The 15,299-nt window shown below is 33.6% G+C and overlaps 2 protein-coding genes across 2 annotated transcripts; one reads left to right on the plus strand and one right to left on the minus strand.

Annotated features, from left to right (window-relative positions):
• Nucleotides 1-478: 478 nt before the first annotated feature.
• Nucleotides 479-7,177, plus strand: LOC114308091 (glucan endo-1,3-beta-glucosidase 3). The gene is made up of 4 exons (XM_028253583.2): nt 479-732; nt 5,095-6,348; nt 6,444-6,471; nt 6,741-7,177. The coding sequence occupies exons 1-4, from the start codon at nt 675-677 to the stop codon at nt 6,901-6,903; spliced, it is 1,503 nt and encodes a 500-aa protein (XP_028109384.2). The 5' UTR covers nt 479-674; the 3' UTR covers nt 6,904-7,177.
• A 207-nt stretch (nt 7,178-7,384) lies between these two features.
• MEE11 (RNI-like superfamily protein) lies at nt 7,385-10,517 on the minus strand. The gene is made up of 2 exons (XM_028253584.2): nt 9,954-10,517; nt 7,385-8,101 (listed from the first exon to the last, which is right to left on the minus strand). The coding sequence occupies exons 1-2, from the start codon at nt 10,299-10,301 to the stop codon at nt 7,508-7,510; spliced, it is 942 nt and encodes a 313-aa protein (XP_028109385.2). The 5' UTR covers nt 10,302-10,517; the 3' UTR covers nt 7,385-7,507.
• Between the last annotated feature and the right edge of the window lie 4,782 nt (nt 10,518-15,299).

Below are 15,299 nucleotides of genomic sequence, written 5' to 3' on the forward strand. Positions count from 1 at the left end.
AATAAATGGAGATGGTCCAAAAAAAAAAAATAGTAATTACTTATATAGTGTTCCAACTCAAGTAGAAAGCAAAATTTTTTATAAGTGAAGTACGTAAACTCATTTTTGTTAGATAAAGACAATATATAATTTATGTATTATAATTTTTTATTAATAAAAATATCACATAAATAATATTACATATTGATAGAAAGTTTTTTTAATAAGAAAAATATTAAACATATCTTAAAGACCTTTTTTGTGTTGAAATATATTACAATTATAAATATTTTCATATTTACTGCTTATTGAAATTAGCTGCACCCATTCAACTCAAACAAAAGAAAAACAATTTTGGGTTCAACGGCGGTCAGGTCTCAGATAGCCCCCAGTTCAATCTCATCCGTTAGATCTCTGTCAAAAGTTTGATCTGTACAGAACCTCACTCTCTGGCCCACCTGTTCTTTTCACAAAAAAACACTTTAAAAAAAACAAATCCAATAAATCTCTCTCTCTCTCTCTCTCTCTCTCTCTCTCCCAGTTCTTCCTCAAAAGTGCCCCCTCTTCTCTCACTAGATTTCCCCCCCTCTCTCTCTCTAGATTCGTTTCTTCGTTTCTTTGAGATTTCACATCAGTGGGTTTGTATGGTTTTGGAAGATTGAAGGTTTGGAGCTAATAAAAAAGTCTAAAAATCAATGGGTCTATTGCTGCTGCTTCTTCTTTTATCAGTCTTTACTGCTTCTTCTGGTGAAGGTGAGCTCTTTTCTGTTTCTCCTATTTGCTTCTATTATTTCTTTTTTCTTCAGGGTTTGATCCTATTCCATCTGGGTATCTCTCTCTGTACTCTCTTCTCATTGATAGATTGGTACACACACACACACACACACACACACACACAAATGTTTGGTTCTCTGTTGATTATCTCTGCTTTTTTCCCTTTCCCTTGCATGATTTTTTTTTTTTAAAAAAAAATTGGGTTTTTTTTGTGTCTTTGTTAAAGACCTGTGCTTGAGGATTTGAATGTGGATGTCAATGAGATTCGATTGAAAAATTTGTAAGAAATTTGGGTCTGATTACATTTGAGTTACTGATTTCATTTAATAGTAAATCTCCCTTTTACATGATTCCTGGTTTCCAAGTATGCTTTGCCATTCTTTCTACTTTGGACCTTTATTGAGTGCTTCTGGGACTGTAGAGTAAAGTTTAGAAGAAAGCAAGCTGGGCCATTTTCAAAGTGCATAAACAAAATTTGTATACTGTTTGAAGTTATTGTCCTCGCCATAAACCCTGTTTACACTGATAGTGGGGGGGGGGGGGGGGGGAGAGTCTTATTTAATTTTGGGTGAATTACAGTTTGACCCTCTGACTTTCCTTAAATTCACTTGGGTCACTTCAGTTTCAATTACAAAATTTCTTGGGCTTCAACCCGAGTATCAATGTAGCCCTTCTGTCACACCGCCACTAATTAAAATTTGAGCGAAATTTGAAAGTGGTTTTTTTTCTTTTTCTTTTATTGTCTTTAAAATGTGCTGATGGGCCCCATAAGGTGAGAACTCTTTGTTCATTTTTTTAAGAGCTAGGGTTTGGAAGTTTTTTTTTTGGGTCCTAGTCCTAGCAGTTTTGTTTTTTTAACTGATTGTGACCGAAGGACTATATTGAAACAAGAGTTTGAATATGGGCCACCAAAGTAAAATTATAAAAGTTGGAGGTCAGAAGTGTAATTTAATTCTTTCTTTTGTTTTTTAATTTTTTTTTCCCTTTTAAATCTTCCACCTTCTTGCCAAAGCATGGGACATTATGGTAAATTCACTTCCATTTGTTGAAATTCTCGAATCTGTCAGGCTCTTCCTAATCAAATCAACCATATTGCATCCCAGCTCATGTAACTTCCCCTTTTCCTATGAACACACTGACTATAAAATGTATCATAGGAGGACCATAATAGTAACCCATCTGGGTCCAACCAATTTGAAGGGCATTTTTGTCATTTTACTAGTTAAAAAAAGAGAATATATTATTAACATGTGTTGCCTTGTTTACACCACTATATTATATGTTTTAGTCCATCACTTCTGACAATTGTTCTATGAATCTCCACCTTTGCCTGTCTAGATCTAACTGTCAGGGTGTTTTCAATTATAAATTGAAAGATCTAGAAGTCATGATAATAATAACAATGATGTCAAACTCCATTGTCCTCTTATGGTGGTTATGCTAGTGAAATATTAGAAAACTAAGAACTTAGCTAATGAATAGAAAAACCCCAATATAAGCTACAATGGCATGATGGACGTATTGGTTTCGGAAAAGGAGTGTCACAAGCACATCACACCCTTCTATTTTGTGAGTCCCCCATGTGATACCTACAAAAATTGTAGGCTGTGATGCGTTTGTGGCAAGGGAAACTTACGTGTAAGTGTTAATAAGTAGATTTATTATATTATTCAATAGGTCCTATGACAATCAATGACATTTTTCATTAAACATTATTAAAAAACGTCATTAATTGCTAATTTTCAGTGGCAGTATGAAAATTTTGTCACAAAGTATGTTATTAATTATAAATTTTAGCGACAGTTTAAAAAATCGTCACAAAAAATGTCACTAATTCACAACTTTTAGCAACAATTTAAAAAATTTGTCATAGAAAAACGTCACTAATTGTAAGTTTTAGCGACAATTTATAAAATTCATGATACAAAAAAAGTCACTAATTGTTAATTTTTAGTGACATGTAAAAAATTGTCACAAAAAAAATATTTTTAGTGATGATTTTACCAAGATTTATTTTTAATAGGACTTAATGGGAATTAAGTTCAATTATTAATTATTAAGACCTATTGATAGTTTACCCTTATGGCAATGCAACACAAAACTGCTAGGAATAATTTACATTGGAAAAGGCATTCAAATATGACTTGGAATTTTTTGTCAGTTTTCTTTATTTGTATCCTTTAATGGTTCATAAGGGCATTGTGGAGTTGGAGCCACTGCTGTGTGGCATGTGGGAATTATTTCAGATTTATTTTGATGATTCGAACCGTTTAATTTTTAAATAACATAAAATAGAACATACCTGTAAAAAATCAAGTTGATTGGATATCGATAGACCCTTCATCAACTCATATTTGTATTCAGTTTAATATTTATATATATATATATATTTTTTATATATACAAATTTGAGTTGATGAAGGGTCTATTGATATCCGATCAACTTGATTTTTTTCCAAGTATGTTCTACTCGATGTTCTTTAAAAATTAAATGGTTCGGATAATGAGAATAAAGTCCGAAATAATTTCTACAGTGACCCTGAGCCCGGGCAAGATGTGGGCCATTACAGAAGGGAGAATGTTAGATCTGCAAGAGTAGGAATGTCCCCAACCTACCATTCATCTATATTTGTATAGGCTTGCTGCTTTCACTATTTAATGAAACCGTTTCTTTAAAATGGAATGCAGCCATCTGAAAATGAAGATGATGTCTGTTGTAAATGAAGAAGCTGTAGGTGTTGTCATGTAGCAAGTCTAGACCTCCTGGCTATAGATGGAGCCAAATTATGGAATGAAGTCAGTCAAAAGCTAGGATCAAATGGTTTAAAATATTTAACCATTGTTTAGTTATGAAATTTTTATATTTTTTTGGCTGACCACCTAATATGATCTTCATTTATGACCTAAAAATAAAGCAAATTCTGACCTTTAATGCTTAAGGACTGTTTTCATAATTGTACTTTAGATATTTCCCATTTCTTTTTCATTTGAATTCATTGTCATAGAAAAGCAACTACATGAAGGCATTTCTTTTTTATCTACTTCTTCTTTTTCTATTTTCTATTTTTATTTTATTTTTATATTGACAAAGAAAGAATTTGAAATTAATTTCAAATCAATGGTGTTCTAATGAGACGTGTCCTAGTGCAATTTAGAACTGTGCCCCCGAGAATATTTGCATTTAGTTTCCCAAATTTTCAAATCAATGAAGACAGATAACAATTTCTGAATTTTATAACACCCTTCTGTCCTCTTTTAGGTAAAATCTAAATCTATTAAATTTGATTCCCTTAGCTTGGGCAACATCTATTCTGTAGATCATGATACTTAACATCCAACAGAAGGCCACATGGGCACGTAATCTGGTGACACATCTCTATTCCTATATCATTTAATTAATCTGCCTGTGTAAGTGGAGAAAATAAATAATATAAATATTAAAACGTAAATTTACAAACAAAATAAAATCTCCGAGCCAACTTTAGAGCTAGCACTTTCCGCATCACTATTGTATAGTTCAACTAAAGTTTGGTTTGTTTGATTTGAGTTGTGTTTCTCCCCAGGGTTCCCATTATGAGACCACTAGATCATGAGATTGTTGTGGTTGGGATGAATTTACCCAAGCATAATTGAAACTATCATTTGCTTTTTGGATTGATTGAAACCATTTGTTCTATTAGAACTAAGAACATCTAATGCACTCTTTGATGGGTCATTTGGCGTATTTGAACGTTTAGGTTTATCTATTATAGTGTGTAGATTTGGCAACCCAATATATATTGTTTAGGTTTATCTATTATAGTGTGTAGATTGGCAACCCAATATATATTGATGGTGTTATATTGTCAACCAACAACTCATTACTCATCTAAATGCTTAGCTGTTAGAGAGGCGTAACTTAATTATTTAATCCTCAACATATCCCCTCATGTTTGGCTAGAATTTGTCCATAAGTAGGCCAAAATACGTGTGGTGTGAGTATTTTAACTGTCATGTAGGTGTTGAAGTTTGAACACAAGGTCTATTACCTTAATTTGTCGATAACTAACTTTTTTAAAAGCTTATCTGTCAAAGAGGTGGGTAAAGTATTTATCATATCCTCAACAAATGGACTTTGCCTATTTTCCTATTTGTTCTCATGTTTGACAGGGCATACAAAGTGTCTTGGTTTTTGGCTCACTCCAATATTCACATGCCAAAATTTTCCTCCTAGGCTGACCATCAGTCCACATGGATCCAGTGTGTTATGGAGATCTACCCGATTACTAATTTGGAACATTGATTTTCTATTTTCACTGGCAATTGTATTTTCAAAGTCTGAACCCCCATATCTTTTCTGCAGATGCTTTTATTGGTGTGAACATAGGCACAGACCTCTCTGACATGCCAAGCCCAACTCAGGTTGTGGCCCTCCTCAAGGCTCAGAATATTCATCACATCAGGCTCTTTGATGCTGACCGAGCCATGCTACTGGCACTCGCAAACAGTGGAATCCGTGTAACAGTTTCTGTTCCCAATGACCAGTTACTAGGCATTGGCCAATCCAATGCAACCGCTGCCAACTGGGTTACTCGAAACGTTCTGGCCCACGTCCCTGCCACCAATATCACAGGCATTGCTGTTGGATCCGAAGTCCTTACGACCCTCTCAAATGCCGCTCCCATCCTAGTCTCTGCCATGAAATTCATCCAATCCGCCCTCGTTGCCGCCAATATCGATTCCCAAATCAAAGTCTCTACCCCACACGCTTCTTCCATTATCCTCGATTCATTCCCGCCTTCCCAAGCCTTTTTTAATCGCACTTGGGATCCGGTCATGGTTCCTTTGCTCAAATTCTTGCAGTCCACGGGGTCATACCTTATGCTAAATGTGTACCCCTATTACGATTATGTGCAATCAAACAATGTGATTCCATTGGACTATGCGCTTTTCCGTCCTCTCCCTCCGAACAAGGAAGCTGTGGATTCTAACACGCTCCTTCACTACACTAACGTCTTTGATGCGATAGTTGATGCAGCTTATTTTGCAATGTCCTATTTGAACTTCACTAATATCCCCATCGTAGTGACCGAGACAGGTTGGCCTTCCAAGGGTGACTCGTCAGAGCCAGACGCTACTGTTGACAATGCCAACACTTACAATAGCAACCTAATAAAGCACGTGCTTAACAACACGGGGACTCCCAAACACCCTGGGATTGCGGTTAGTACTTACATATATGAGCTTTACAATGAAGATTTGAGACCTGGGTCTGTTTCAGAGAAGAATTGGGGGCTTTTTGATGCGAGCGGGGTGCCAATTTATATCCTACACTTGACGGGTTCAGGGACAGTGTTGGCAAATGACACGACGAACCAGACCTATTGTGTGGCAAGAGATGCTGCTGATCCAAAGATGCTACAAGCAGCCTTGGATTGGGCTTGTGGACCAGGAAAAGTGGATTGCTCTCCCTTGTTGCAGGGACAACCGTGTTATGAACCAGATAATGTGATTGCGCACGCAACATATGCTTTTGATACGTATTATCACAAGATGGCCATGGCTGATGGGACCTGTAACTTCAATGGAGTTGCTGCCATCACTACCACAGACCCAAGTATGGATTTATGATGCTTTTTTTTCTTCTGGCTTTTCATGCTTTCTTTATGGCTTGTATCCTCGAAGTTACCAATGTCTGTTCCATTTGTGCAGGTCATGGTTCGTGTCGGTTTCCGGGAAGGTATGAATCATTCTACTCATATAAATTTCTGTTATGTGCATGCTTACATATCGTTCAGTTGTTTGCCTTACATGTCTTAGTTTCCTTCAATGATGTTGTGCTTTTTACTGCTACGAGACACGTTAGCAAATCACATAATTTGGCATCTCGAGTTTTAAATTGAAGTAAATGATATTAAAATACCATTTTTTTTTTCACGACGTAGTTTTGGATATTATTCGTCACTCAGATTCCTGAATTTTGTAAATGTTGCTTGTTTGTTGATGTAGTCGTGGTGGAAGAAATGGCACCTCTATAAATGGTACGTCGCTCGCTCCGTCTTCAAATTCAACCACATCTGGCTCCCCTTCACAATATGTCAACTATGGTGATAATGCTTTTGTGAGATCTATGGTCATTGGTGTTTTATTGTTGAGTGCAGTGTTCTTGTAAACTGATACATGGAATCATTGTGCAAAATTTTTAACTGCATCAGTGTCCTTTGAAACATTCTGTTTCACTCTCTTTTTGGATAACTTCCATCATACACAATTTTGTTAGTGGTCGTAAGGTTTTCAAAGCAAGTCTATTTGATTGTGTACAAACTTCGCGGATGTGATTATTGGTGTGTAGCTATGTTTTTAGGTTAGTCCGTTTGTGCAAAGTTGATATTCTTTGAAACTGGATTTGTATGAGTTGGTAGTGGAATCTTCTTCATTTGTTTTCACATGTTGACAAATTATATGATTGTAGTAACTGTTAGAAATAAAAATAGATGCACAACAATACTCAACACAAATTTGGAAGAGAATTGAAGAGTATAGTTTTGTATTTCACTTCTACTATTCTTTTTATATTCTCATATTCTTATTCATCTATTAGATATATAGATTGCATAGCTATATATAAGATCATAACATGTAATTCACACTCATATTAAACCCACTAACTCTATTATTCTTTGTATCCACTAACGCATTAACATACTACTAATGACTCTTAACACATGATTATGTACCATTACATGCATATCATTATTCTTCCATAACTAGCATAACTAAAAGTCACGAGCATTTTCAATGTACATCTCATGACAAACTGCGCATATGAATCCTGAAGACCCTAGAAGACTGTATTTCTGATCAGGCTCATCAGCATGTTGGTTACAGTACGGCTGGTTACAAAAACAACATTTTGGAAGCTGAAGCCAACAGTCTAAACACAGGGTATGTAAGCAAACCGCCTCCACCGGTTCTTCATATTCAACACATTGACCACACTGGACACACCTCATAATGCAACAGTAGCAACCCCTACACTCGCTCTGACCCTCCTTCCTCTTCTGCGCGCAATTTTTTCGAGGGCAATCGAAAACCATGTTTGCTTGATCACACTTGGGGCATATGTCTATGTCAATCGGACAGTCAGTTTCTTGGTGTCGTGTGAAATGCTTGTGTTCATGTTGTATCTGTGGCTCGTGCCGCTTTAGGTTTGTATTGAGAATGGAATGAAGTATTTCCACATGGTGTTTGTTTATGCAGTAGATGCCGGCTATCTTCAGGCTGATCAAATTAGGGCTATGATCGGTTAGCGTCTTCACTGCTCTTACGACACCATCAGGGGTTAAGCCAGTGCATGCTGGTACATGGAGCTGCCAATTATGAACAACATTTGTGGGTTAAAAATCATGCAACATCTTTTCCCTATACAAAAATTAATACGAGATTAAATTGTTTTCAAATTTGTTTTCAGGTAGGAAACACTTTTGAGTAGTTTTCTTGATTTTTGGAGACTTGTTAGTGCAAAAATAAGTCATGTGAAGATGGATGGCTACTTTTGGGTGTTCTTGTTTCAGAAAACATGTGTGGTCTCTAATTTACAGTGCACATCAAGATTTCAACTGGTCAGACCAGAACAAATTTGTAGCCTCTACCAATCATATCTCATCCATTCCCATCTCTTAAACCGGAATGTTATGTTTGGACGATAGATTTAGATAAAAATTTAAAGGAAAAAAAATGGAATAAATGAGAGAAATGTAAATGAAATATAAATTAAATTTTATTTGTTAACATGTGTTTGGATCATGAATTTGAAAACAAAAAAGAAAATAAAGAAATTTATTTAATTTAAATTTTATTCACATTTTTTTCATCTTTTTTTCTTTCTTCCCGAATTTCTATCTAACCCCAATACAACCGTAAAGTAGTGGTCCTAAGACTCAGGTGTACAAACTAATCGAACACATGAAGTGTTTGGTAGAGTTTTTTAACATAGGTATTGTTCCAACCACTTAAATACAAACTATTATTATATTTCATTCATATTATTCTCACATTTTATTTCTTTAAATTTCTATCTAAATTTAATCACTAATCAAAAAGACTGGCTTATGGAGGTATATATAAATCAATTCTGAGCTAGAGCACAACGAATATGAACTACTATAGACTTGATCGATATTGTTTTTGTTTCTGTTTTTATTTTCTACAACATTCAAAACTTTTGGTGAATTGTTTAGAAAAAAAAAAAAAAAAAATCTTAGAACGTCTTCAATACTTACTAATTTTTTTTTTTATCAAATTTAAATTTGATAAAAAAAAGGTCTAGTTTCGGTGTTCTAATCGTAACATTAAACCAATATCAAATTGAGAATATCTTAAACTTTTCATCAAATTGAAAATGTCTAGAATGTTTCATCAAATTTGTAAGTGAACCTTGGGTGGACATCCTCCCGGCCAATCTCTCCCTTGCAAAATTGTCATATAGGTTGTGGTCATTTTACACCAAATCAGTCAACTGGCCGGACAATCATCTGGTCGTCCTCTCGATCGACCGGTATTATGATTAAAATTTAATTTTTTTTGTTAGAACAAATAAAGTTTTTACTCAAAATTTTACTCAAATTTATTAAAAAAAAATTAAATGTTGAAGATGCTCTTAGAACAATCAACTTTTTAAGAGACAATAACACCAAATAGTTTTTTTTTTTTTTTTTTTTTGTAGTACTTTTGCACACAATATATATATATATATATATATAAAGATAAATTACAAATATATCACTCCTGAGTTTTGCTTAATTACTCCTATAGTTTTAAAAACTACATTTTAGCCTTGAGTTTTTAATTTTATTACAAATAACATTTTTTTATTAATAAATCATAAAATTAATTAATAATTTTTCAATAATGTTAGCAATTTATTTAAATTAATAATTCATGTAAATTTAATATTATATGGGAAAATAATTAAAATTTTTATTTTTTTATTAATTCTGTTAAATAATTTTTTATTGCCAATAAGATAAACCAATAGGATATTTATAATTTTTTAAATCACAAGAGTATCTGTATTATAAGTAAATTTCAGAGATATATATATGTAATTATCCGAACTATTACTAGTGTTTTTTAATTTAAAAAAAAAATTAAAATTATTCCAAAGACACCTAAATCGATTTCAGACATAACCCATAAAAAAAACAGAAAAATAATCCAAACCTTGGTAATATGGGGATTGTTCTCTATGACTTGTTGAAGCCCATCATCGGTGATCATGACACAGTTGATGAGAGCCAGAGTTCTGAGGCGACCATTTGCTTTGGAAGCAATTCTCATCAAAATATGATCGGAAAGCCGAGAGTTGAGAGGCTGTTTTACAGTGATGTTTAGCCATGGAAGTATATCATTGTTGACAGCATCTCTGAGTGACTTGCAGACACCACTCATCGCAAGAAGCTCGAAGAGAGGAAGGTAAGATAATGCAAGAAACAGAGCTTCATGCGGTGGTGGCTTAATTGGCATAGAATTATGGACTTCATGTTCTTTTTTGTTGTCTGAGATCTCCATGTTCAAGGGTTCAGCAAATGTTGATTGGGTTCTCAAAGAAGTTAGCTCAGAGAGAGAGAGAGAGAGAGAGAGTTGCGGTTTGGTGGTGAGAAATCAAAACTTGGGGAGAAAGCGTGGAGAATAGTGGAAAGAGAAAGAGATAAAGTTTATTACGTGGTCGATAGAGAGAGTGATTATTGCAAGTTTCGACTTCGTGTCGACTTGTGAGTCGGCAAAACAAAAGGGCTCGTTTGGAAATAAAATATTTTAATAATTTTTTATAAAAAAATATGAATAAAAATATAGAGGGAATGATGTAATAATTTATAATGATTTTTTAATTAAAATAAAAAATTGTCAAACAAGGTCTAAAATGAAACCACTATACACGAGTCCAGATTCTCCTCTGTAGCTCCCTCTAGTGATTTTTGTAATGTCCCAAAATAACAGCGTTTTAAGGCAAAACTTACTCCCAAAAAGAAAAAATAAAATAAAAATAAAGAATGAATTATACTAATAGTTTCTATAGTTTGAGATTTATGTCATTTTAATTCTGACTTTTCAATTGTGACATATTTGATCTTGAATTTTGAATCTTGTTTCAAATAAGAACAATTAAAGATATTATTGCTTAATTTTAAGGGTAAAATTGTTAATTTGATAAAAATAAATGTCAAAAAAAGTATATTTTCAAATTTTGAAAAATTATTTTATCCACTAAAGATAAAAATTATGTAAAATTAATAAATCTTTTAAACGTTTATTTATTTATGTTTTTTACCAAATTAATTTTTATTATGTGTTTGAATGATAATAATGTAATAAGTGGTTATTTTTATTTTTATTGAATTAGTTTCTATTTTTCCAACAGTCAAATATTGTGATAACTTTGATATCATTATTAAACCGATCTATTAAATCAAAAAATTCAAAACTAAAACCATTTCATATATTAAATATATTGATTACGCATTTAAATGTAAACAACCACCCATTGCATGATCATTATCCAAACACATAATAAAAATTAATTTGATAATAAATAAATAAATTTCTAAAAAATTTATCAATTTTACATAATTTTATTTTTGATGGGTAGAAATAATTTTTAAAAATTTAAAAATATTTTTTTAAAATTTATTTTTGTTAAATTAGTTTATATCAAATTGACGATTTTACCCTTAAAATTAATCAATGGTATCTTCAATTATCCTAATTTGAAACAAGTCTCAAAATGCAGAGTCAAATATGTCACAATTGAAAAGTCAAGAACTAAAATGACACGAGCCTAAAACTATAGAATTGTTAGTGCAATTCACAAAAAAAAGAAAAAGAAAAAAAAGAAGAAGCAACAACAACGATAACAACAGAGAGAGAAGAAACTAAAAGAGAAGAAGGCACCATTCTTTGTGAACCACAATCCACCCCACTTCAACCCCTATTCTCCGGATGACTTTTCAACCCCCACAACATAGTTTGAGAATGTGTAAAGGAAAAAAGCAAATCAACTGGGTCTGTCTAGGCAACAATAACAAGAAGCCATATATGCAAACAATACAAGAAAATATGTACGTTCCATTGTTGCAACTTCCATCAATGGTACTAAGATGAACAACAATGGTGAAAAAGTCCCAACCAAGATATGGGATTTTGGTCCTTGGTGCTAAATTAGAACACGACATTGAAATTTGAACTTTTTATTGAGATAGAGAAATAGAGATTAGAACTTGTTTTTCTATTATTATTATTATTATTTTGCAACTGAGGAGTGAAGAACCAGTTGATAGAGGAAGAGTAGTGAGAGAGAGAATGAGGGACTAGAAAAGAAGAGATCTGGTCGTCAACGTTCTGGTTATCCCTTCCGACGACCACTATCTTTCTTTTTCTTTTTTTTTTTTCTTCTTCTTCTTCTGATCCAGGAGGTTAGTTGCTGCAGTGGAGGCGGTGATAGCGACAGTCGCTGGGGAAGAGGAGAGCGCAAACCCCAGATCTATGTTTTTCGGATCGTGCTAAGGCTTCTAGCGGCGAAGAGGAATATAGCGATTCCGGTTTTGATCCGACTCTTGTTGTATCCCGGACTCGGGTTTCATGGTTTCATATTATTTTTCACATCTTGCTTTCCTTGTATCTACTTAAATTTGGCTATGGGATTGTTGTGGTTGCATTTGGGACATGTTGGTTGCTTAGTTTTCAAACTTTTGTTGCTCAGAATTTTGCTCCTTCACTCGTGCGGCACTTCTTGCGCTCGAGCGGGCTTTGTAAACTCTCAGTACTTTTGTAAGTCTGCAAAACTACTGGGAGGGTGTATTCTACGCTCGAGCGGTTCTTTTTGCGCTTGATCAGGCTGAAGAAGAGGCAGAAAGTAGCTTTTTTTTTTTTTTCTTTTTTCCCCCATTTTTTGGGTAAGTTGTTTTGGGGACAGGCGACACTACAGAGGATCCAGACTCCACTATATACGTGACTTACAGCCTAAGCAAGGTTTGCAGATAGTAGAATCACTACAATGTGTAAGAGTTTTAGAGATTAATTTTTTTTTTATTTTATAAAAGTAAAAATTTTGTTACAAAAGACATTTAGGAGTAATTTCTATCGTCGTGAGGATAGTCACTAAAAGGTCGTCATAAAAAGTCAAAAAACAAGACATTTGGCACAAAATTTTGAAAATGTCACTAATAAATACACTTTCAGGGACAAAATAATTTAGTCTAAAAAAGGTTTATTTTTTAAGACAAAAAATTTGGTTCCAAAAAGATAAAATTCATCACTAATGTTCAATTTTCGTTACTAAGAATATAATAACGACACTTTTCGCAACATAAATATTTGGTCCTTAAAAAATAATTGTCCCTAAATTTTAGTCTCTAATACTTTAATTTTTTTGGGTATTAAATGTAGGGTAAGTTACACTTTGTATCCCTACACTTTGTATCAAAGTCTATTTTGATATTTATACATGAAATCGTGACAGTCAACTTTCTGCATTTTTGGTCAAACTTTATTTTGATCTCTGTATATGAAATCGTGAAAGTTAACCTCCAACTATGACGCCCCAAAATCTATACTAAGGGTTGTTGTAGTCAAGAGAAAGTCACTAATGAGTCCTATGGCCAATGACCAAGTAAGATCCTAGATCGCCGGAGGAGTCAAATTGGCCTCCCTTCTAAGTCCAGCTTTCTTAGGTAGCGCACTACCTTTTTGACAGATCTTAAAAGGCATTGACGCAAGATCTCATAAGCAACGTAGGGAACTATATTGGTTTTTAAAAAGACAAGCATATAATAATAAGAGAATAGATACGGAATTTACTAGTTACAAAAATTAGTTCCATCAATATTACATTCAAAAATAAAATTCCAGATGGGCTATATAAAACACAAAAAGAAATTTCTAACTTCTTTAGGATAGCAAAAAGTCTTCAAAGGTTTCAGGCTCGTCGTTTACTATTGCAAACTCCTCTTCGGCACCTGGCATGATACGCCGTGAGCATTGAATGCCAGTAAATGCACATACACCTCGTCCCTTTTTTTCAATCTAATACACAGTAAAAATTTCAATAATAGGGGAAATGAACATGAGATTCAAGTAAATAACACAGGTTACAAGGTTAATTGTTAGTAGTCTAGAAATCCCCTAAAGAGATTTCATCGTCCTAACCTTAAGAATCGGATGCGGATTATGCAGTATGCGCCCCTCTTTTGCTGCTTTGCATGCAACGCCCCCAAATTAATTAAATTAATACACTTCTCATAACTTGATAAATCCAAAATCTCTCCAAGCCAAACAAAAATGTTAATCTCAAAAGTCCTCTTTACCATTGAACTACATATCAAATATTACAATTTTCATATTCTTGTCTTAGTAATTGTAACATTTACATAGTTGAAGAAACTAAAGAATAAAATAATAATGCTTTAATGGTGTACAAACATCAAGGCAAGGCCTTGTTATAACAAAATGGACACTCGGTCCCAAAATACATATGCTCGAAGCTTCCACATAATGCATCCATGAGCCTTCATGCTCCAACAAAATAAAGAAGTCCACTTCCTTCTCATAGGGGTGATTGCATATCATCAATTCCTGAAATTGTTAGATAAGAATGAGTTAGATGTCCAATAGAAATACTTTTAAAAAAGTATCTATTGATTTGAAAATCCATATGGTATTATCATAACCAAAACATTTTCTTGTTCAACTCATGTTAGGAGTTTAAGCAACAAAACTTAGATATTATAATTTTCATGAAGATCACATTTCAACACCGGAGGGTAAATACACCATGAAGTCCCTACAGAGACTCCCAAATCACATACACAAGTCACTTTCATTTAAAACCACCTCCATATTTACCGACTATTATACGGTAGGATGTGGGCACCCAAAATCATCCGTTTTTTCACTTTTACAAACCACAACATGGCAGGACTAGTGGACACCCAAAAACATTTTCCCACATTCGTCTGGCGACAAGCTTAGACAAGACAATTGCGTACCTTGACTCCTTATGCGGGTACCAACAACACATAACTCTTTTCAAAAATTGACTCCCCACCCGGACTCCCATGCTATTTACCACCCCCTAAAACAACATTTCCAAGATTTCCACAAATTCCAAGAATTTATACAATCATAAGAACAAAGGTAAAAATCACCATTCAAATAATTGAACTATTATAAAGACATAATCTTCAAATTTTCAATAAAAAATCTCAAAGGCTTTCAATTTCATGAATTTCAAATCAAAATACATCGCATTCTCATATTTCACTCATAAATTTAAAGAATTGAAGGTTAATTCCATTTGAGCATATTGTGGTTTAATTTAAAAAATTAGAGTTTTCATTAAATTTGGGGCTTTTTCCCTTCCAATATGTAAAATGCTATTTTTCAACTAAAGTCTTCGTAATCCACAAACCTTAATATAAATTTTCAGAAAATATAGGAGAAATTTCATTTTTGAGATCAAAACCCATTTTTTGTAACCTAAAACATGAATCATAAAAAAAATGTCACAATAAT

Source organism: Camellia sinensis, chromosome 11 (genome assembly GCF_055761805.1).
Source record: "Camellia sinensis isolate YWXY chromosome 11, ASM5576180v1, whole genome shotgun sequence".
Classification (NCBI taxonomy): domain Eukaryota; kingdom Viridiplantae; phylum Streptophyta; class Magnoliopsida; order Ericales; family Theaceae; genus Camellia; species Camellia sinensis.